The following is a 24,681-nucleotide window of genomic DNA, read 5'->3' on the forward strand; positions in this document are numbered from 1 at the left end:
TCAAGGATTTTATCTGTTTGATCTGTTGATCATGACATGATTATAGCTTGGACTTTTATGTAAGTGTACTGCTTAATAAACCAGATGTTGAGACAGTATCACACTATGTGGAGTCCTTTTGTTTTCTAAACATTCTGATATTGAGGCTTCCTACACTGCATCTTGCATCCTGAGTTGCTGTGAGCCTCCTGGTGTATACCATCCACGGCCATAGAAGAAGAACGTCCGGACTTCTTTCTCAGTGGATCAGAGATCCAACTAAGCGCTGTGTGACCTCTCTGAGTAAGAGGGGTCGCTGGCTTTTCAGTAGGCCTCCATTTTTATTATGGTCATGGGTGTCACGGCTTCAGGTGTATGATCGTCATTTCCAAACACTCTCTTCTTTCATGAGACTTTCTTTGATGGAATCCAGCTTTATATGAACTTTTTGTTTGCACTTTATTTATTCACATGTGATGTAATTTAGCATGTGTCTTCAAACTTTATTCACAGTTCTTATTGTTTATATACTGTTGATTATCTGCACATTCGTATATTTCGATATTTGTCTGTATTTGCACGAATGCACTTTATTGTTTAGTGTGCACTCTTTTTACATAGTCTAATAGATAGATAGAGGGCAGATGGGCCTGAAGGTAGCCCAATCCTCAAAGGCACAGGGGTGCACTGAACACCCAGTATATAGCACAATGGCAGCAAACATGTCCAGTGTGTCCCCTCATCAATATTCCTTGAGACCTAAACTGATTTCAAGGGTTCCTCCAGGACAAAAAGGTTGAGAAAAGCTACTGCGGGAATTAATTCTTCATGACACATCATTAAGGCAATGGCATTGTGCAGTGTATTGCATATACCAATTACTGTGTGTAATAATGACCAATGCAAATTGTCTTTGAAAAAACAAAGTAACACTGATGATGAGTTAAAGATTTTATTAACATGCATTTAGCACATCTACTATTTGATACATCTCAATGCTGTTTTAAGTTGTCATTGTTTCTAAAGCAACCAAAGCTTATGAAGTTTAACGCATGCATCAAAGTCCTAACAAAGAATCAAGCACGGCTTTCAGCTGATTTGGTTCTTTAGCAGGAATAACAGGTATTGCAGGGGTACACGTCTTCTCTATTGCTTCTAATTGCTTTGCTCCGAGTGCAACTCCATCCCCCATTATACAACCACCTTCTGTAACGCAGCCTTGCATTGACAATGGTACTTCCTTACCATCTGCAAATCAAGATAAGATTTTATTTTTACCAAATACTTCTAAATAGGGTACAGCAGTGGCGGCCCGTCCATAGGGGGCGCCTGGGCGCCGCCCCCCCCCCCCCCCCCCCCTCTGCACAGTCACAAAAAAAAAAAAATGAAAAAAAAAAAAAAAATTTAAAACTGGCCCTTTAAAAAATGAAAAAAATTCGAAAAAAAGGTCCATAAGTGCACTGCGTTCGGGCGCCGGGCGCAGTGCACTATGGGAAGCGCCACGTCTATGCAATCACGAGATTGCAGACGCGGCGCTTCATTTGCGGGCTTTTAACCCGCCTTGTGGCGCGATCCATCGCGCCGAGTAGCTTCCGCATATTATATGCATTAGATGGCCGGGACTTTGAGTGACATTCAAGTTATGATGTCACTTCCGCTTTTTATTTCCCAGTGCGCCCGAGCAGAGGAAGCATGAGGAGCGGACTCCTCTACTGCTGTGTGACTACACAGTCACACAGAGATTAAAGAATGCTGCCTTGGAGCCATAGGGAGAGTGAGAGAGCCGGCCGTCTCAATGGACGGGGAGAAGGATGGAGCCAGACTCACTGTGCTGGGCTGTCTTCCAGGTGAGTGCTGGGGGGGAGGGTAGGAAAAGTTCTGCTGGATGGAGGGGAACCCCAACACTTCTATCTGTCTAATGCTCTCTCTGGATTCACACACATTCTATCTATATCTCTCTATCTATACCTCTCTATCTATACCCCTCTATCTATATCTCTCTATCTATACCCCTCTATCTATACCCCTCTATCTATACCCCTCTATCTATACCCCTCTATCTATATCTCTCTATCTATACCCCTCTATCTATACCCCTCTATCTATACCCCTCTATCTATATCTCTCTATCTATACCCCTCTATCTATATCTCTCTATCTATACCCCTCTATCTATACCCCTCTATCTATACCCCTCTATCTATACCCCTCTATCTATACCCCTCTATCTATACCCCTCTATCTATATCTCTCTATCTATATCCCTCTATCTGTATCTCTCTATCTATATCTCTCTATCTGTATCTCTCTATCTATATCTCTATATCTATATCTCTCTATCTATACCGCTCTATCTATACCGCTCTATCTATACCGCTCTATCTATACCCCTCTATCTATACCCCTCTATCTATACCTCTCTATCTATATCTCTCTATCTATATCTCTATATCTATATCTCTATATCTATACCGCTCTATCTATACCCCTCTATCTATACCCCTCTATCTATATCTATACCTCTCTATCTATATCTCTCTATCTATACCCCTCTATCTATACCCCTCTATCTATACCCCTCTATCTATATCTCTCTATCTATATCTCTCTATCTATACCCCTCTATCTATACCTCTCTATCTATATCTCTCTATCTATATCTCTCTATCTATACCCCTCTATCTGTATCTCTCTATCTATATCTCTCTATCTATATCTCTCTATCTATATCTCTCTATCTATACCCCTCTATCTATACCCCTCTATCTATACCCCTCTATCTATACCCCTCTATCTATACCCCTCTATCTATATCTCTCTATCTATACCCCTCTATCTATACCCCTCTATCTATACCCCTCTATCTATATCTCTCTATCTATACCCCTCTATCTATACCCCTCTATCTGTATCTCTCTATCTAGATCTCTCTATCTATACCCCTCTATCTATACCCCTCTATCTATACCCCTCTATCTATACCCCTCTATCTATACCCCTCTATCTATATCTCTCTATCTATATCTCTCTATCTATACCCCTCTATCTATACCTCTCTATCTATATCTCTCTATCTATATCTCTCTATCTATATCTCTCTATCTATATCTATATCTCTCTATCTATATCTCTCTATCTATATCTATATCTATATCTCTCCATCTATATCTCTCTATCTATATCTCTCTATCTATATCTATATCTCTCTATCTATATCTCTCTATCTATATCTATATCTCTCTATCTATATCTATATCTCTCTATCTCTATCTATATCTCTCTATCTATATCTCTCTATCTATATCTATATCTCTCTATCTCTCTATCTATATCTATATCTCTCTATCTATATCTATATCTCTCTATCTCTATCTATATCTCTCTATCTATATCTCTCTATCTATATCTATATCTCTCTATCTCTCTATCTATATCTATATCTCTCTATCTATATCTATATCTCTCTATCTCTATCTATATCTATATCTCTCTATCTATATCTCTCTATCTATATCTATATCTCTCTATCTATATCTCTCTATCTATATCTCTCTATCTATATCTATATCTCTCTATCTATATCTCTCTATCTATATCTATATCTCTCTATCTATATCTATATCTCTCTATCTCTATCTATATCTCTCTATCTATATCTCTCTATCTATATCTATATCTCTCTATCTCTCTATCTATATCTATATCTCTCTATCTATATCTCTCTATCTATATCTATATCTATATCTCTCTATCTATATCTATATCTCTCTATCTATATCTCTCTATCTATATCTCTCTATCTATATCTATATCTCTCTATCTATATCTCTCTATCTATATCTATATCTCTCTATCTATATCTATATCTCTCTATCTCTATCTATATCTCTCTATCTATATCTCTCTATCTATATCTATATCTCTCTATCTCTCTATCTATATCTATATCTCTCTATCTCTATCTATATCTCTCTATCTATATCTATATCTATATCTCTCTATCTATATCTCTATATCTATATCTCTATATCTCTATCTATATCTCTCTATCTATATCTATATCTCTCTATCTATATCTATATCTCTATATCTATATCTCTCTATATATCTCTCTATCTATCTATATCTATAGCTATATCTATCTCTCTATCTATATCTCTCCATCTATACCCCTCTATCTATACCTCTCTATCTATACCTCTCTATCTATACCCCTCTATCTATACCCCTCTATCTGTATCTCTCTATCTATACCCCTCTATCTATACCCCTCTATCTATACCTCTCTATCTATACCTCTCTATCTATATCTCTCTATCTATACCCCTCTATCTATACCCCTCTATCTATACCTCTCTATCTATACCTCTCTATCTATACCTCTCTATCTATATCTCTCTATCTATATCTCTCTATCTATATCTCTCTATCTATATCTCTCTATCTATATCTCTCTATCTATATCTATATCTCTCTATCTATATCTATATCTCTCTATCTATATCTATATCTATATCTCTCTATCTATATCTATATCTCTCTATCTATATCTATATCTATATCTCTCTATCTATATCTATATCTCTCTATCTATATCTCTCTATCTATATCTATATCTCTCTATATCTATATCTATATCTATATCTCTCTATCTATATCTATATCTCTCTATCTATATCTATATCTCTCTATCTATATCTATATCTCTCTATCTATATCTCTCTATCTATATCTCTATCTCTCTATCTATATCTCTATCTATATCTCCCTATCTATATCTCCCTATCTATATCTCCCTATCTATATCTCCCTATCTATCTCACTATTACTATTGATATTGCTACTACTATTGATATTGCTACTACTACTATTGATATTACTACTACTATTGATATTGATACTACTACTTTTGATATTGATACTACTATTGATACTACTACTACTATTGCTATTGATACTACTACTACTGTTACTACTACTGCTACTACTATTGATATTGATACTACTACTACTGGTATTAATAACACATAAAAATAAATATGAATAATATGAAATACATGGGTTTATATAAAATCCTACTACAGATCCCAGCTGTGTATACATGGAGATCAGTATATAGGAATAGATCTATCTATCTATCTATCTATCTATCTATCTATCTATCTATCTATCTATCTATCTATCTATCTATCTATCTATCTATCTATCTATCTATCACTCACACCCAGTCTCTGTCTGTCTATCTCTCCCACCCAGTGTCTATCTATCTGTAGGCCCTAATGCGGGCGAGTGACGGGGGGGGGGGGGGTGTTATGGGGTTGGTTGGGGCTTTGTTTGCGCCCCCCCAAAAAAATGGAGCACCAGCCGCCACTGGGGTACAGTGAATAATGTTGCTAAACTTGATTTGCTCTGAACCTTGTCACCCTAAGACAGGTAATTTTTTACTTGAAGGATCCCCAGGGAAAAATAGGAGAAAACCCCTGAAAAAGGGAAAAAAATGCAACCACCACATCTAAAGATTAGTAAGCTGCAATATTTTTCATTTTTGTTTTAGGATTTGGTTGTTCCGAGCTGGAATTACATCAAGGTGGGCAGGGACAGATCCTTAAATTATAGTAAGGAGATCTGACTGATGGACTCTTCATTGGGTGAAACAATATAGGGTGAATCAACCCACTAGATTTTGCTTCTAATCAAAATATTACTTTGGAGGGATTTGATCCTTTAAAAAATGGGGAATTTTTTACATGATTGGACAGTTCAAGTGACTTGAGAGAGGAGACAGGAGGGATCATTCCCTTTTCCTATCACATACAGTATGTATAGTTCTAAAATATAGATAGAGATAAAAGGGGATGAAAAGGGGAGGAACATCATTGCTTGATGTTCAATAATAGCAAAAATGTGTTCTTGACTGCTTGATTTTTATTAACAATTTTATTTCTATGTAAAATATTGTACATATGCAGTCTAAACTATATACAGGGTTCATTTAATATTTATTTCTTTTAAGTAGGCAAAGAAACTCCGTGTTGCACCTTAAAGTAAAGGGGATCTTTGGAGCCTTATACCATTCTTATGGTCAATGAACCTCAAAGTGAATCAAAATGTATGGCAAGGAGTACATCACTCCATATAAAGTATCTCACATTTTTGTAAATATTTTATTATATCTTTTCATGTGACAACACTGAAGAAATGACACTTTGCTACAATGTAAAGTAGTGAGCATACAGCTTGTATAACAGTGTAAATTTGCTGTGCCCTCAAAATAACTCAAACACACAGCCATTAATGTCTAAACCGCTGGCAACAAAAGTGAGTACACCCCTAAGTGAAAATGTCCAAATTGGGCCCAAAGTGTCAATATTTTGTGTGGCCACCATTATTTTCCAGCATTGCCTTAACCCTCTTGGGCATGTAGTTCACCAGAGCTTCACAGGTTGCCACTGGAGTCCTCTTCCACTCCTCCATGACGACATCACGGAGCTGGTGGATGTTAGAGACCTTTCGCTCCTCCACCTTCCATTTGAGGATGTCCCACAGATGCTCAATAGGGTTTAAGTCTGGAGACATGCTTGGCCAGTCCATCACCTTTACCCTCAGCTTCTTTAGCAAGGCAGTGGTCATCTTGGAGGTGTGTTTGGGGTCGTTACCATGTTGGAATACTGCCCTGCGGCCCAGTCTCCAAAGGGAGGGGATCATGCTCGGCTTTATGTCACAGTACATGTTGGCATTCATGGTTCCCTCAATGAACTGTAGCTCCCCAGTGTTGGCAGCACTCATGCAGCCCCAGACCATGACATGCTTGACTGTAGGCAAGACACACTTGTCTTTGTAGTCCTCACCTGGTTGCCGACACACACGGTTGACACCATCTGAATCAAATACGTTTATCTTGATCTCATCAGACAACAGGACATGGTTCCAGTAATCCATGTCCTTAGTCTGCTAATCTTCAGCAAACTGCGTGCTTTCTTGTGCATCATCTTTAAAAGAGGCTTCCTTCTGGGACAACAGCCATGCAGACCAATTTGATGCAGTGTGCAGCGTATGGTCTGAGCACTGACAGGCTAACCCCCCCACCCCTTCAAACTCTGCAGCGATGCTGGCAGCACTCATACGTCTATTTCCCAAAGACAACCTCAGGATATGACACTGAGCACGTGCACTCAACTTCTTTGGTCGATTGTGGCAAGGCCTGTTCTGAGTGGAACCTGTCCTGTTAAACTGCTGTATGGTCTTGGTCACCATGCTGCAGCTCAGTTTCAGGGTCTTGGCAATCTTGTTATAGACCTAGATCATCTTTATCAAGAGCAACAATTATTTTTTTCAGATCCTCAGAGTTCTTTGCCATGAGGTGCCACGTTGAACTTTCAGTGACCAGTATGTGAGATTGAGAGCGATAACACCAAACACACCTGCTCCCCATTCACACCAGAGACATTGTAACACTAACAAGTCACATGACTCCAGGGAAGGAAAATGGCTAATTGGGCCCATTTTCACTTAGGGGTGTACTCGCTTTTGTTTCCAGTGGTTTAGACATTAATGGCACAGTACATGTTGGCATTCATGGTTCCCTCAAGGAACTGTAGCTCCCCAGTGCCGGCAGTACTCATCCAGCTCCAGACCATGACACTCCCACCACCATACTTGACTGTAGGCAAGACACACTTATCTTTGTACTCCTCACCTGGTTGCTGCCACACACGCTTGACACCATCTGAACCAAATAAGTTTATCTTGGTCTCGTCAGACCACAGGTCAAGGTTCCAGTAATCCACGTCCTTAGTCTGCTTGTCTTCAGCAAACTGTTTGCGGGCTTTCTTGTGCATCATCTTTAGGAGAGGCTTTCTTCTGGCACAGCAGCCATGCAGCTCTATTTGATGCAGTGTGCGGCGTATGGTCTGAGAACTGACAGGCTGACCCCCCCACCCATTCAAACTCTGCAGCAATGCTGGCAGCACTCATACGTCTATTTCCCAAAGACAACCTCTGGATAGGATGCTGAGCATGTGCACTCAACTTCTTTGGTCGATCATGACAAGGCCTGTTCTGAGTGGAACCTGTCCTGTTAAACCGCTATATGGTCTTGGCCACCGTGCTGCAGCTCAGTTTCAGGGTCTTGGCAATCTTCTTATAGCCTAGGCCATCTTTATGTAGAAAAAACTTTATTTTTTTCAGATCCTCTGAGTTCTTTGCCCTGAGGTGCCATGTTGAATTTCCAGTGACCAGTAAGAGAGAGTGAGAGCGATAACACCAAATTTAACACACCTGCTCCCCATTCACACCTGGCACCTTGTAACACTAACGAGTCACATGAAAATGGCTACTTATCTCAATTTGGACATTTTCACTTGGTGTACTCACTTTTGTTGCCAAATGGCTGTGTGTTGAGCTATTTTGAGGGGACAGAAAATTTACACTGTTATACAAGCTGTACACTCACTACTTTACATTGTAGCAAAGTGCAATTTCTTCAGTGTTATCACATGAAAAGATATAATAAAATATTTACAAAAATGTGAGAGGTGTACTCACTTTTGTGCGATACTGTTTATGTGGTAATCACAATAGAATCATAATTGTGATAGATACATACCGGGCAGTTGAACACGTGACCTAAACTTCAAACACTCAAATTCGTTCCCACGGCACAATACCATTCCATTGCTTTTGCAGCCATCAGTAGATGTATCCACATAGCAGCTTGGACACTTGAAGTGGTTAAGTGGCATTTTATCACGACATTGTACTGGAAAATAAAAATAAATGAATACATTTTCTATCTATCTATTTATGCACATACCTGGGAACTTTCCAATCGAGTTTGGGGTGGAGGAAGTTGACCTGTCCTGAACAGTCCTGACCTCAACCCGATAGAACACCTTTGGGATGAATTAGAGCAAAGACTGCGAGCCAGGCCTTCTCATCCACATTAGTGCCTGACCTCACAAATGCACTTCTGGAAGAATGGTCAAACATTCCCATAGACACCCTCCTAAACCTTGTAGATAGCCTTCCAAGAAGAGGTATAGCTGCAAAGGGTGGGCCAACTCAGTATTGAACTCTATAGACTAAGACTGGGATGCCATTAAAATTGATGTGCGTGTAAAATAGGTTGGTAAAATAGTGTGTGTGTTATGGAACTCATATGATATGTTATTCTAGACCCTTTAAGGGTAGGTCTACATTTGTGTCCTTATGTTCACAGAGCGTACTGACACTCACATGTTACCCCCCCCCCCCTTTTTTTTACTTGTTTTGTACAACACTTTTTTGTTATTTGACTGAACATATGATTACTGACTTATTGTCCATGTCATTTTGTTTAATTTGTAAAACCTTTAATAAAGAAAATTGAAAAGAAAATAGTGTGTGTGTGTGTGTGTATATATACTCTGCTGTGATTCTGGGGCTGTATACTCTGCTGTGAGTCTGCGCTGTATACTCTGTCCTGTGATTCTGGGGCTGTATACTCTGTCCTGTGATGCTGAGCTGTATACTCCTGACACTATGGGTGGAAGCAAGTGGAATACAGGGGACGGAGTGGGTGGATGCTATAGGGGTGGTGCTTATAAGTGGAGGGGTGGGTCTGGCGCCCCAACATCCTAAAACTTCACCAGCTGCCACTGCCCTGCACATCCATATAATATCAGAGGAGGAGGTGAGGGGATTTACACAGCCATACAATTCCTGTATAATGCAATGTGTAATAAAATTCCTTCATATTCACCCTATTATTCTCTGGGCTGTCATATGCTTCACACAAAGTCCCACACCCCTGGTATATGGTCATATCCTTTTTTTCTTCAAATATAAATGGGATGGATATCTATGTCCTTACCAGGTCATGATATCATATAAAGTCCCTAGGGATGGAAATACATGATCTCACCAGATCATGGCTTCCTGAAAGTCCCTAAATCCCCCCTTTTTCCCCAATTGTTTTTTAGCCATACAATTCTAGCGGCATTGGACTTCTCCACTCCCTCTCTAGTTATAGCTGCTCTTCTGCAACAGCCTCTTTCTCTGCCACTCTGTAGGAGGAGGAATTTTTGGGGTGGGGGATTAGCTCTGTCAGGGGAAGGTCATTTGTGGTTGTACAGTTGTTGTCTGTGTGTTACCTACTTTCTGTATGATGCACACCCCTGATAAGAATCTGGTATGTATTTGGGGGTGTGGGCCCCACCTCATTGGGTAGCAGATGCAGTTTGCTTATCTACTGTTAGATGACTCTGTTGCAATTTTGGTATGGTAAGGGAAAAGTTATAAGCAGGTGTTAACTCCCTTTTAGAGAAATCCCTCCCTAGGGATGCCAAGATATAGACCTACACTGAGATGAGCTAAGGGGCCCTATGTGGGCTGAATTTCCAGGTATAGATCAGGGTTTTTTAACCAGGGTGCCGTGGACAGATTCCGATCTGACCGCTACTCTGTGTTAACTCCCATGCAGTGCGACTCTGCGAGGAGAGAGGGAGCACAGCCCGCATGGCTCTCTCCTGTAACCATGTGTACTATTGTCAGCAAAGCAGAAAGCTGTGCGTGCCACCCGCCTGCGTCCTACCAACCGATGACTCATCAATTGTTATGCTGCGTACACATGGTCGGACTTTTCGGCTACAAAAGTCCGACAGCCTGTCCGACAGACTTTCGACGGACTTTTGGCGGACTTGCGGCAGACTTTCTTACGAACGGACTTGCCTACATACGATCACACACAAATCCGACGGATTTGTACGTGATGACGTACACCGGACTAAAATAAGGAAGTTGATAGCCAGTAGCCAATAGCTGCCCTAGCGTGGGTTTTTGCCCATCGGACTAGCACACAGACGAGCGGATTTCTGGGTCCGGCGTAGTTACGACGTAAAGATTTGAAGCATGTTTCAAATCTAAAGTCCGTCAGATTTGCGGCTGGAAAAGTCAGCTGAAAGTCTGGGGAAGCCCACACACGATCGGATTGTCAGCCAGCTTTAGTCCGTCGGCGTCCGTCGGACTTTTGTAGACGAAAAGTCAGACCGTGTGTACGTGGCATTAAGGTTAAGCTTTCTGCTTTGCTGGCAATAGTACACATATCTGCAGGGAGGAGGAGATAGCTGTGCATACTGTGCTCTCTCTCTCCCCGCAGAGTCGCACTGCATGGGAGTTAAAGTGGAGTTCCACCCAAAAATGGAACTTCCGCTTTAAGGGAGGTGACCCCCTAACATGCCACATTTGGCATGTAATTTTTTTGGGGGGGGGCCAGTACCCTCTTTTTAGAGGGTCCCAGATCCCACTTCCTCCTGGTGCACCACGGCACCGGAAGGGAGATCACCTCTCGCCCCTCCCTCTCGGCCATCATCTGGGACACGTCACAGGTCCCAGATGATTGCCCGGCCAGTCACGGTGCATGGCGGAGCTCACGCATGCGCAGTGGGTGCCCGGCTGTGTAGCCACAGCTGGGCACCCAAAGTTACAATGCCGGTGCCGCAGAGAGGAGGGAAAGACGAGCGGGGCTTTGATTCCCCACATCGCTGGACCCTGGGACAGGTAAGTGTCCGATTATTAATAGTCAGCATCTGCAGTAATTGTAGCTGCTGACTTTTAATTATTTTTTTAAGCAGAACTCCGCTTTAACGCACACAGCCCACAGTTGGGGAAGCAAGATTGGGAGGAAGAAGAGCAACAGCAGCTGATCATATTTTACTGGGAGAGGATACAGAGCAGTAGGTGGTCATTCAATGGGGAATGAAGGAAAAGGAAGTAGAGAGAACTGATCGTGAAACATGGAGGGAGGGAACACTGCACAAGAGTTAAAGTGGTTGTAAAGTCAGAAGTTTTTTTTATCTTAATGCATTAAGATAAAAAGCATTCTGTGTGTAGCAGCCCCCTCTCAGCCCCCCTAATACTTACCTGAGCTGCTGTCAATCAAACTCAGTTAGCCAATCGGGAGAGAGGGGGTGGGGCCGAACAGCAGCTCCATGTCTGAATGGCTTAGGTGCCCCATAGCAAGCTGCTTGCTTTGGGGGCACTCAACAGGAGGGAGGGGCCAGAAGCTCCAGTTAGGGACCCAAGAAGCGAAGGATCCAGGCTGCTCTGTGAAAAACCAACTGCACAGGGTAGGTAAGTATAATGTGTTTGTTATTTTAATAGAAACAAAATGAGACTTTACAATCACTTTAAGGACAGCCCACATTTGTGCTAAGCGGGGGGGATTTGAGAGGATTGTGCTGGGAGAAGGAATTTGGGGGGGGGGGGATTGGAGTGTGGTTTGCGCTAAGAGTGAGGGGGGGTTGTGCTAGGAGGAGGAATTTGGGGGGAGGGTGCTAGGAGGGGGGATTTGGTGAGAAACTTGTGCTAGGACAGGGGATTTAAGAGGTTTTGTGCTAGGAGGAGGTTTTGGGGGGGGGCGGGGTTTAGCTATGAGGGGGAATTTGGAGGGCTTTGTGCTAGGAGGAGGAATTTGGGGGGATGCGTGCTAGAAGGGGGAATTTGGAGGAGTTACAATCTAAGATCACTGAACTTCGCCTCACAGACTACATTTTAGGGCTTGTTCACACCAGGTGCAGTGAGGTAACAGGGGTCTGAACCGAGTCCTTGTGTAAGAGTAACGGTGGATGCTTGGGAATTAATGTCATCAGGGAGCATTTCCTGATGGGCAAAGCTATAGAAGGGACATTTGTAAGACTGGTATACTAAAGGAGGCATCTTCAAGCTTTTGGGCATCTTGTCCCCCTAACCTTCAGCTGCGGGTCCCGTGACTCTGTGATGGAAAGCATAAGATAGTGGACTTTGTATACATAGAGAAGTGGTCCAAATGGAGGAGAGTCAGTAGGGAAGATGGCTAAAAGATGTGTACTTGTGCTCTGCACTGAAATAACTGCTAAAGAATGTTTAACCTTTCACATTGTTTTCTTGTGAAAAAAAAAACCTTGCACATTGCACTCTGCTCTGAAGATTCTGATAGTATGTCAAATGTGAAATGGCATGAGAAATAATGTGAAGATATGAAGGTGCAGTAAAGTGCTGAAAATGCATTCATGTGTGGACATTCCTTTATTAAGTGTTATGCCCCGTACACACGGTCGGATTTTCCGACGGAAAACGTGTGATAGGACCTTGTTGTCGGAAATTCCGATCGTGTGTACACAAATCCGACGGACAAAGTGCCACGCATGTTCAGAATAAATAAAGAGATGAAAACTATTGGCCACTGCCCCGTTTATAGTCCCGACGTACGTGTTTTACGTCACCGCGTTTAGAACGATCGGATTTTCCGACAACTTTGTGTGACCGTGTGTATGCAAGACAAGTTTGAGCCAACATCCGTCGGAAAAAATCCTAGGATTTTGTTGTCGGAATGTCCGAACAAAGTCCGACCGTGTGTACGGGGCATTAGTCATAGGGCTAGGAATTTGAAGCAGTTCAATGAGTGTTCTAATCAAAAGGAAAAGAGGAGTGGGACTGGTACAACTTGGTGCCAACATCTGACCATACTATCAGAATCCTTAGTGTAGAACGCCATATGAAAGGTTAAACATTCTTTAACAGTTATTTAAGTGCAGAGCACAATTGTACATCTTTTAGCCATCTTCCCTCTTGACTCTCCTCCTTGGGAGCACCAAAGCATTGGGACCACTTCCCTATGTAACTTTGCCCAGCAGAAAATCCTCCCTGATGACATCTATTCCCAAGCTTCCACCTTTACTCTTAACCCATACACATTATAAAACAAAGGAAGCTTGCAGGGAAGATTGAATTAACGCCATTTTAATGGCTTTTTTTCTTTTCCTTTGTAAAAATATCAATTTTGCTATATTACTTTGTTCACAAATGCATCACTTGCCGGTCTGGTTTAGGGGCATTTTTAATGTTGCACTTTCAGCAATATTAAAGTCACTGCTCTGCAAAATTGTATTTGCAATGGTGAAAGTCCCCTGGGGCAGTGCTCCATGCACTTCTTTTGCCAATCCACTGGCTATTAGCCTTAAATTGGAGAAAAGAGATTTGACAGATTCAGCTCTTATTGACTTCAATGTGGTTTAGACTAGGCATCAGAACTTTTAATATGTTTGGCCACACCTCTGCAAACTGAGGATGCAGATAAAACAAGGAAGAAGAGGTGGGTCTGGTGGCCCACCTTTATGCTGCAGTTCAGGGAGCTTTCAGTGCTCCATGAAGAGTGTAGTAGAGGGAATTAATTCTGCAGAGTGGAGCCAGTCTCATCTGGTTGGTTTTGGGCTGGTGCACCACTGGGTAGAGGTGGGTCAGGCTTAGTATTGCCACCTTTACTTCAAGCCAAACCCGAACACTTTAGCCTGGGACACACTGCTGCTCCTAAATTCAAATATAGGAGCTTTTGCCTTTTTTTTATGACGGGGTGTCCATACACACATAGGCTTTTACCAGAGTTTAGGAGCAGCAGAATTTAGAGGCAGTTAAATTCTCCTCTCCTGATTGCAATTCTTCTGCTGATTCTTCAAGCTTTTGGGCATAAAAAACTCCAAACACTGTTAGGGACTTATTCATTTCAATGGCCAGAATAAATTACAATTCCGACCAATGAAATAAACACCCAAACACCAAATGCTGCTAAACCCACCTAAACTGGTTGAAAAAATGCAGCTTAGGTGAGTTTTTAAATTTTTAAACCAGTGTGCATTAAGCCTTATTCTGGCACAGCAGTATGGGGAGTTCAACTTCCAGGCAGACCTTGTGTGATGACACCTGCCTGGTCCTGCACACATGTCCTGCTCTCAGGCTACTATTGGATGGATACCATGTAAAACCGCCTGCACCTTGCTACCTCTTGGAGTTTGGCATCTGTAGATCCAAGCAACCACTACCTACAATGTTTACAGTCAACGGATGCTGAGCATTACAGAGAGCTGGAGAACTGAGCCCAGCCACTAATGAGCTGGCAAGAAAAGCCAACATTGCTGGCCTGACTATGGCAACTTCCCAGGTAAGTCTTTCTATCTGTTGGTATTTCTTCACCTAGTTGTCCTCAGCTTATAACCTCCAGTAGTGGATGTTGATGGAATAGGGTCCTGTATAGGAAAACAGCTTGGCGCACCTTTTGAACTTCAGTTTTAGATGCAATCTTGTTTTAGGTCAGGCTACCTGGCTAATGCTAATGCCGCGTACACACGAGCGGACTTTTCGACCGGACTGGTCCGACGGACTATCCGACGGACTTTTGGTGGACTTCCAACGGACTTTCCCGACGAACAGACTTGCCTACACACGATCACCCCACAGTCCGATGGATTCGTACGTGATGACGTACAACTGGACTAAAATAAGGGAGTTGATAGCCAGTAGCCAATAGCTGCCCTAGCTTCGGTTTTAGTCCGTCAGACTAGCATACAGAAGAGCGGACTTTTCCATAGGAACTGGGTCCGGCGGAGTTCCGACGTAAAGATTTGAAACATGTTCCAAATCTAAAGTCCGTCAGATTTTCGACCGTAAAAGTTCGCTGCAGGCCCGATGAAGCCCACACATGGTCGAATTGTCCGCCGGACTCGGACCAGTCCGGTCGAAAAGTCCGCTCGTATGTAGGCGGCATAATACTCTTGCTTGCTAGTGATTAATGCAACTAAAGAAGCTCTATCTAGGTTCACTTAGCTTCAAACAGAAAATCCTTTGCATGCACGTATCTGTATAAACTGCTCAGCATACAGTAGTAGTTCATCATGGGTAACAATTCATCATCTACAAGCCCTTTCCCTGTAGTGATGTAGACTTCGTCCTTGAAGATGATGAATATTTTAGTTTTACATAAAGTGATGAAGGGTCCAGATTGTGGAGATGTGCTTCTTTTTTTATACTTTCAAACTTACAGTTGCTTGCTGAATTACTGCACTTCTTTTTTGCTTTAAAAAATAGGAGGAAGACAACGAAACTTTAATTATTTTCACAGACAAGGATAAATAAACTCACCCTTATACTCCAGTATGGCATTACTGTTGTCTCCTTCCTTACATTCACCACTGATTCGGAGGCTGAAGCCATGGTTTGTTGATATGGTGATGCAATTATCACACATTATATCCGTTGCACACGTTTTTTTCACACTATTATAAACCACATTGCCTGAAAAAAATATCACAAAGCATGAAAGTGAACATTTGTCTTACAAGAAATGACTGGGCTGACAAAAACTGGCATTGGATAAGGTAAGTATGCAAGTGCTAAATCTGATTTTGGGATATAGTTATATGGGTTAGGTCAATCTAAAGTTGGCTATACACTGTTAGTATTTTTTTTTTAGCCTGAACAAAGGATGGGATTCCCCTGAAGGAATGCCCCCGTCGGGACATTGTGCTGTTGCCAAAATACACTGATCAGCGGCAATAGCCACTGATCGAGAAACATTTTCCAGTTTAGTGGTTAGCGTGAAGGTCAAGGTTAGGGCTTATGGGGCTAACTGTTAAGTTAAACATTAGGGGTTGGTTAAATTGTAACAGTTGAGTGTTAGGGTTAGGTTTAGTAACACAATGGGATTGATTTATGAAAACTGGAGAATGCACAATCCAGTGCAGCTGTACATGGTAGCCAATTAACTTCTAACATCAGCTTGTTCAATTAAGCTTTGACAAAAAACAGAAGAGATGCTGCCTTCTATATAACAGCAACTCTCCCACCCAGTGGCAGCTTGTGCTCAATTTTTTGGGAGGGGCGGCAAACAAACCCACCGCCAGGTCTGCACTCACCCGATATACGGTCATGGCTTCCCTGGCTTCTCCTTCCAGCTAATCTGGTCTTAAGGTCCGCCTACTGTTCTGATTAGCGGAGAGGGGAAGCCGGAAGACCATAGCGAATATTGGGTGAGTTCGACCTTTTTGAAGCCAATCAGAGCCTCAGGCTCTAATCATGTGCTTCCAAAAAAAAAAAACGATAAGTCCGGTGCCCCACATGGAATTAGGGGGGCTGCGCCCCTTATGGACCGGCCGCCGCTGTTCCCATCCCTCCACTCTGCTGTTCATTCACAGAAGGCTTTTTTATTTTGTGAATAAGATAATATAATACAATGTTCTCTGTGACTCGGCAAGAGAAGGGGAAGCCACAGTGGCTGCAGGTGACTATGCAGTTGTAGAGCTGAGACCAGAAGGTCCAGTGATGGAGAAAATATAGCAAAAGCTATGCTCTTGGCACTCAGTAAAAATGTAATTGTAAATCAAAGAGATAAGTCCATGAGGTGGCATACACCTTGTTGGACTTAATCGAGAAATGTTTTTAAGCTTAGTGGTTAGGGTGAAGGTCAAGGTTAGTGTTTATGGGGCTAAATGGTAGGTTACACATTAGGGGGCTGGTTAAATGGTAACGTTTGAGTGTAATGGGGCGTACAAACGGTCAGACTTTTCGACCGGAGTGGTCTGACGGACGCCGACGGACCAAATCCGGCGGACAATCCGATCGTGTGTGGGCTTCACCGGACCTTCAGCGGACTTTTCCAGTCGCATATCTGACGGACTTTAGATTTGGAACAGGCTTCAAATCTTTACGTCGTAACTTCGCCGGACCCAGAAATCCGCTCGTCTGTATGCTAGTCCGACGGACAAAAACCAACACTAGGGCAGCTATTGGCTACTGGCTATCAATTTCCTTATTTTAGTCCGGTGTACGTCATCACGTACTAATCCATCAGACTTTGGTTTGATCGTGTGTAGGCAAGTCCGTTTGTTAGAAAGTCTGTCGGAAGTCCGTCAAAAGTCAGTCGAAAGTCCGCTGGAAAGTCTGTCGGACCAGTCCGGTCGAAAAGTCCGCCCGTGTGTACGTGACATAAGGGTTAGCTTTAGTAACACAATGGGATTGAGTTACGAAATCTGGAGAGTGCAAAATCTGGTACAGTTGTGCATGGTAGCCTATTAACTTCTAACATTAATTTGTTCAATTAAGCTTTGACAGAAAAAAAAAAAAATGGAAGCTGATTCATTTCTATGCAGAACTTCACCAGATTTTGCACTCTCCAGTTTTAGTAAATCAACCCCAATAGGTTTGAGGTAAGAGCTAAACAGGATCAGGTTCATTGATAAGTGTTAAGTTTAAGGGTTAAGTGTAGTTAAGTTTGTGTGGGTAAGGAAGCTTAGTTAAGTGTTAAGGAATCCTTCCAAATGTTGAAGTCCAAAAACCTTCCTTTATCTTACCTCACTGATCCTCCTACATTTTGTGTATCACATGCCCCCCATACCCAGATACAGCACTATGCTCACGATGGGAGGGTTTCAACAACACAGGCAGTGCTGTCAATATAAAAAGCAATGGACAGGACAAGGTGTGGCCAGGTGATGATTGACAAGCTACAGGCTTGTGACTCATCAGGGGCAATGGTGTTAGCCACACCCAGGGCTGCTGTGAGAAACCACGGGGCCCCATACAGCCAATCTCATCCCAAATAAAGACAGTTTACTATCAGTTATGAATGAACACAGTGAATGATCGCTACCGATCACTCATTGTGTTCATTAAGGTAAATGAACACAATGAGTAAATGTGACATATTTACCGGACCCTCCATCCTAAACGAACCTATGTTGTCACTGCATCTGCTGGTTAGAAGGAGGAGAGGGAGGCAGGCGGCACAGTGGTGGTGGCAGGGGTACACAGGGGGGCCTGGGCAACAGGGGGAAATGTTTGATGTCCAAGGAGAGTGCTTGGTGCGGCAGGGGGGCGATTACTGAAACCCATCCCTTGCAAGGCTCACACTGCAGCAGCCAAAAGCTGGCGGGAGGGAGAGGAGAAGAAGTCAGCTTTCAGCTGCCGCGAAGAGAGCCATACGGGGGATCAGTTCTAGTAATTGACAGTAGTAACAAAAGTTAGCTTACAAAAGTAAACAAGCCGCAGCAGTATGAAAACAAGAACTGATATAATAGCAGAGTATAGGCCTTTTTTAAAGCCCTGGGGGCCAAGTGGTCCTGGGGAGGTTCCCGCAATAGCGAGGTATCCTCTAGGCCAGGGATATGTAATTAGCGGACCTCCAGGTGTTGCAGGACTACAATTCCCATGAGGCATAGCAAGATTCTGACAGCTACAAGCATGACACCCAGAGGCAGAGGCATGGTGGGACTTGTAGTTTTGCAAAAGCTGGAGGTCTGCTAATTGCATATTCCTGCTCTAGGCCCACCAATATCCATACAATGGTACAATTTGTAGCCTATACAAATCTAGGAAGAGGAGATGGATCAAAAACCAGGAAGAAGATAGGTAGAAAAGTGGTGTTAGGGAAGGAAGAAAACGCTCCTGAGGAGTAGAGAGCCAGGGAGAGGATGAGGAAAGCTAGAGAGGAAGGCAGGCCAGGGTTAGAGGCCTAGAGAGGTTAGAGGCCTGACCTCACAAATGCACTTCTGGAAGAATGGTCAAACATTCCCATAGACAAACTCCTAAACCTTGTGGACATCCTTCCCAGAAGAGTTGAAGCTGTTATAGCTGCAATATTGAACCCTATGAGCTAAGACTGGGATGCCATTAAAGTTCATGTGCGTGTAAAGGCAGGTGTACCAATACTTTTGGTAACATAGTATATATCAGCATGCAATTCCCCCATGCTAACAAGCTTACCACCTTCCCAGTAAGAGACGTGCCACTGATATAAAATATGGTAATCTGGTAAAAGATGCAACACAAGAACACAACTCATACTTACTGGCATTGATGGATTCTGACAGAATCATGCACTTGGTTCCATCACATTCTGTATCCTTTTCTGTGCCGCATTCAGTTGAGTCAAGACTCCAACACCTTTTGCACATGGTTTTGAGATGCACTAAAATACAAAAAAGACAACATGATGGAATTAAAGTGAAAAATCTATGATTTTCCCATTCAGGGCAAAGTTATCAGTTCAGCTAACTGTTGCTTCTCCTCATCTAACTACTACCTCCCTCCCTTTGTCCCTTTGGCTGCTTTGGAGGATGACAGCTGGCGGTGTCCACGGCACTGCATGGACCTGGTATAGCACAGAGTCTCAGGAAAGGGCGGGTGGCAACATGTTTCAGGAGCAAAGCCCCCTTTGCCAAGCCTGCCCAAAGGAGAATGTGCCAGCCAGCAATTCTGCTAGGGATTTTGCAGAGCATGGTTGGCAACTCTGCACATGCTCGTTTTTCAGTGAGTTTCTACGCTGAGCATTTCCTCCCTATCACATCTGAGCAGCCCATGTGACTATAGAGTCACACGTGGGCATATACACAGTGGTATATAAAAGCTCACTCCCTCTCTCCTCCTCCATGCCCACTAACCGGCTAAACACAATAGGAGATTGGGATATCACATGTAGAATGATGGAGGCTTCACCTCCCTTTTATTCTAAGACACAGGCTAGAAAGGCGTGATGCAGCCTATGACTGGCAGAAATCCACGTACACCAATTGCCAAAAAATAATGAAGATTTGATTTCAAATATTATATTTGTATGACAATTTATAACAGTTTTATTGATATGAATTATTTATTTTTACTCTGTATTCCAAAGGCTGTTTTTTTTATTTTGAACATGTGACCAGCAGCGGAGGACTAGAAGCTCCTCCTGCTTATGTTTTCCTGCAGACAGACTGGGAAATATCTGGGTCATGTGATAGCTGTACATTGATTAGGAAAAGGGTACTTAGATTTTTTTATTAAAATAATTACAGTGCCATCATCCATATACAGGAATAGAAGGGATAATATCAATTAAACTGGGTGTGTTTAGTATCACTTTAATGATATTTACAAAGCAGACTACAAGCACCAGCATACCATCAAACTTAATAAAAAGAGACGATTGTGAATAAAGGAATATAACACAATGGTATACAATACTAACTGAACTACACAGCACCAAATATAATATAAAGTAATGTGTAAAAATTCACATAAAATATATATCCTAGAAATCATTAAATGTCTAAGTGAAGGCTTTAAAATATACTTAAATTGGTTCTAACAGCTGAAGGTTTTTTACCTTCTATGAGTGAAGGTAAAAAACCTCTGCGTGCAGTGCCCCCCCAAATCCACTGAGCCCCCTCCAATCCATCGATGTTCATGATAGCCTTGGCTGCCCCGGGACTCTCCCTCCTCATTGGGTGAGACAGCAGCGTGAGCCAATGGGGAGAGAGCAAGGTGGAACCACGGCCCTGAGTGTCTTATGGACGCATAGAACAGCGGCTCAGGATGTGCCCCCAGGGCAAGCATCTTTTTATGGGGGGGCCAGGAGCACCTATTGGGGACACGGAAAGAAGAGAATCGGAGCTGCTCTGTGCAAAACCACTGCACAGAGCAGGTAAATATAACATGTTTGTTATTTTAAATTTAAAAGAGAACAAAACTTTAATACTACTTTAATAGTGAACAATACTATTATACTATATATATATATATATATATATATATATATATTTTTTTTTTTTTTTTTTTTTTTACTACAATAATATGTAACAAAACTAAAAATTATTATAAAAATTATATAAAATGTGTAAGAAATATATATGAATAGGTATAAAAATTTGAAAAAATTAAAAACTATTTATATATAAAAATATATTAATATAAACCAAAGGCTTATGAGATTAAATAAATAAGAGTATGGTATGGAGCAAAGCTGAGACATGATCAGTGGCATAGTTATATATATGAAATTAAAAATATTAAGGTAAAATAATAGACATGTGCACTGCTGAAAAATTCATTTGTTTTTGTTTTTTTCGTTTCTCGGATCATTTGTTATGATCGCAATTCGTAAATTTGAAAGAAATTGTAAATTCGAAAAAAAAACTCAGAAATTAAAAAAAAACTCAGAAATTTAAGAAATTCGTAAAAGTTGGAAATTCAAAAAACAAAAAAATCGGACAATTCGAAAAAAAACCCCGGAAATTTGAAAACCAGAAAATTCTAAAATCTGAAATAATAACTAATAATAACTTAACTATTACTAATTATTAAATTATAGGTATTGGAATTTTCTTTCAAATTTGGCTGTTAGTGAATGAATACCAATTTATCCAAAGTTACGAATTATCCCAAATAACGAATGCTGCATCTAAACAAATGGAACGGAACAAATGGATAATAAATAATAATAATAAAAAAATGTATTATTATTATTGTAATTTATTATTATTCATTCTTTACCTTCCATTTGTTTAGATATGGCATTCGTTATTTCGGATAATTCATAACTTCGGATAAATTGGTATTCTTTTACGTTCACTAACAACCAAATTTGAAAGGAAATTCCAATATGACAAGCATGATGTCACTAAGTTTGCAGCTCAAAAATTATTCCCCAAAATTCACTAATAATCAATTATAATGTTTACCTTAAAATATAATAAAATTACATGAGAGAGATGAGGAAAATAATAATACGTGACAAACTAAATATTACATATTGACAAAAAATGATACAATTGATATAACCTTAGCTAATAATTACTGATAAACCAGTTAATGCCAAATTCAATATTGTGACCTAGCGGATGAAGGGTCTCATGTATCCAAAAAGATTCCCGCTGGCTGAGGGTGGTCATTTTATTACTTCACTCCCAATGGGGGTTATTTTTAAATTCCCCAAAAAATTAAGGAGGAGAAGTCTTTATTGTAATGAGTTGCATCATGGTTTGAGATGCTATGCTTAGGGTAACCTTTTGTAATGTATTGGGTATGTTCCCTGATTCTCATACACATTGGTCGTTTGGTTTGTCCAATATATTGGATCTGGCATGGGCATTGGAGGGCATAGACTACTCCCTCTGTTCTATGTGTTATATGAAATATATCTGAGAAGTATAGCCAAAGCTTTTTTTGGCTGTTCTTGTCCTATGGATCATAGGAGTGCAGTTCATTCGAAAGCTTGCTAAAGTATTGTTTGATTGCCAAGTTCTTGGTCTTAGAGCTGGAGATGGACAGATGCAGGATTGGACCAAAGCTGCATCTACCTAAGTGGGTATAGATTTTTTATTTTTTTTTGTGAAACCCATACTTCTCTTTTAGCATCCATCTGGGGCCATGTGTCTTTATTGTTAGCCCTGGATGGACCAGTAAGACATTTTTGATGGACCCTCTCTATAAGTTCAGGGTTATATTGCTTATCAACAAACTTCTTTTTCAGTAACAGACCTTTCGAAATATTATCAGCTCTGTATCTCTGGCAGATTCAACTGGTATTCTATTGCATTTGATAAATAGTTTTAGCAAAATGCTTTCAATTATATATTTAACAGACACAATTGGAGTAAATAAAACCAGTTCGTTGTTAAGATTTACACACTCTGTGGCTTCCAATTTACTACTTCCAGTTTGTATTAGAGTACAAACGTTTAGCACAATGGAGGAACACAAATTAAAAAACAAAATACAATTTTATGCCATAAGTATTTCTTACCTGTAGTTACCATAGCACTCAAGATCAAAAAGACGAAGATTTTATTCATGGTTATGGAAGTTATGGTTATGTTTCAGGTTTGAAGGCCAATATTCGAGTAGCCTGACGGATCTTGTACCTGAAACTAGAGTTGAGTGAGGGTTTGGGAATATAGGAGAGATATTTATACTAATTTGAGTTTCATTTTGTGCCAAGGTACAGGGTACAAGGTGTACAAGCAGTTCCTCTTTGGCAAAATCCATATTTTACACAATTGCATTTTACTGTTTGTTCAACAAATGTTCTGAAATGTTTGGACACCTGTGCAAAGACTTGGAATGGTTTGTAAATGTTACTTTGTATCCAAGAACAATTTTCTACATTTCAAGAAAGAATTTAACCCCTGTTCTCACCGACGAACTACCAAACGCACAGTGAGAAAATAGTAAAGCCTATGTATCCAGGCAGCAGGGCAAATGCATACCCCTCTGCTATCCCTGAAGGGTGTGATTGGTAACCCAGGAAAAGTCTGAGGCACTGGTTTGACAGCAGGAACGTGTGCCAAAAAATGCCTCATAAAACATCTAAAACTGAAAATAAAAATGTAATATATTGAAAATATTTAAATGACTGTGTGAGTTTTAATATGATTTTTTTCCTTTATTTTCTAATAATCATGAAAGTAACACACTTCCTCTCCCCTGGTGTCTAGGACCCCCCATGCTATTTTTTGTCACTTCCTTGCCTATTAAACTAGAACATTGACATTTTTAATTTGACAGACTTGGCCCATTGATTTCCGGTTTGCCATCCAAATTTCTTTAAAAGGACAGTTCAGTTCATCACTTCTCACCACTTACTATGGCATCACCTCTCCTTCTCTTTTAGGGCATGCCTGCTTTTTCTTTATTTTTTTGGACAGATCTTATTTGGGAAAGGGCTGGCAGCCTTTAGCTGTATTACTCTATGTTTTATTTTTGATGTTGCCTGCTCTTTCCCCAAGCTGTTGAATCCCCCCCTTCCATTTTCCTGCATTGTGAAAGGGTGGGCAGCCTATGACCATAGGTTTTCCCAGTGGCGGCCGGGGCTCAAAATGTTTTAGGGGACGCAAACAAACTAAAAAAAAAAAAAACATAAATTGCAGCCTCACTGTACTATCCCATGCAGCCACTGTGCCCATCAATAGCCGCCACTGAGCCGCCACTGTGCCCATCAAACGCAGCCACTCTGTCATCTAATGCTGCCACTGTGCCCATCAAACGCTGCCACTGTGCCATCAAATGCTCTCACTGTGCCATCAAATGCTCCCACTGTGCCCATGAAATGCTCCCACTGTGCCATCAAATGCTCCCACTGCGCCCATGAAATGCTCCCACTGT

At 41.3% G+C, this 24,681-nt stretch overlaps 1 protein-coding gene across 1 annotated transcript; it reads right to left on the reverse strand.

The window, feature by feature from the left end:
- Nucleotides 1-917: 917 nt before the first annotated feature.
- LOC141110614 (phospholipase A2 inhibitor gamma subunit B-like) lies at nt 918-23,481 on the reverse strand. Its single transcript, XM_073602056.1, has 5 exons — nt 23,324-23,481; nt 19,610-19,729; nt 15,907-16,059; nt 8,585-8,737; nt 918-1,227 (listed from the first exon to the last, which is right to left on the reverse strand). Exons 1-5 carry the CDS (start codon nt 23,370-23,372, stop codon nt 1,037-1,039), a joined length of 666 nt encoding a protein of 221 aa, XP_073458157.1. The 5' UTR covers nt 23,373-23,481; the 3' UTR covers nt 918-1,036.
- Nucleotides 23,482-24,681: the final 1,200 nt, after the last annotated feature.

This window comes from Aquarana catesbeiana, linkage group LG10 (genome assembly GCF_042186555.1).
Source record: "Aquarana catesbeiana isolate 2022-GZ linkage group LG10, ASM4218655v1, whole genome shotgun sequence".
Lineage (NCBI taxonomy): Eukaryota > Metazoa > Chordata > Amphibia > Anura > Ranidae > Aquarana > Aquarana catesbeiana.

Bases quoted from the DNA above. Each gene is read 5' to 3' on its own strand.
- LOC141110614 (XM_073602056.1), bottom strand. From the start codon at position 23,372: ATGAATAAAATCTTCGTCTTTTTGATCTTGAGTGCTATGGTAACTACA. The intron at 16,060-19,609 runs GTAAGTATGAGT...TATTTTTTTCAG, and splicing joins GTCAGAATCCATCAATGCCA to GCAATGTGGTTTATAATAGT. The intron at 1,228-8,584 runs GTATGTATCTAT...CTTGATTTGCAG, and splicing joins GTCACGTGTTCAACTGCCCG to ATGGTAAGGAAGTACCATTG.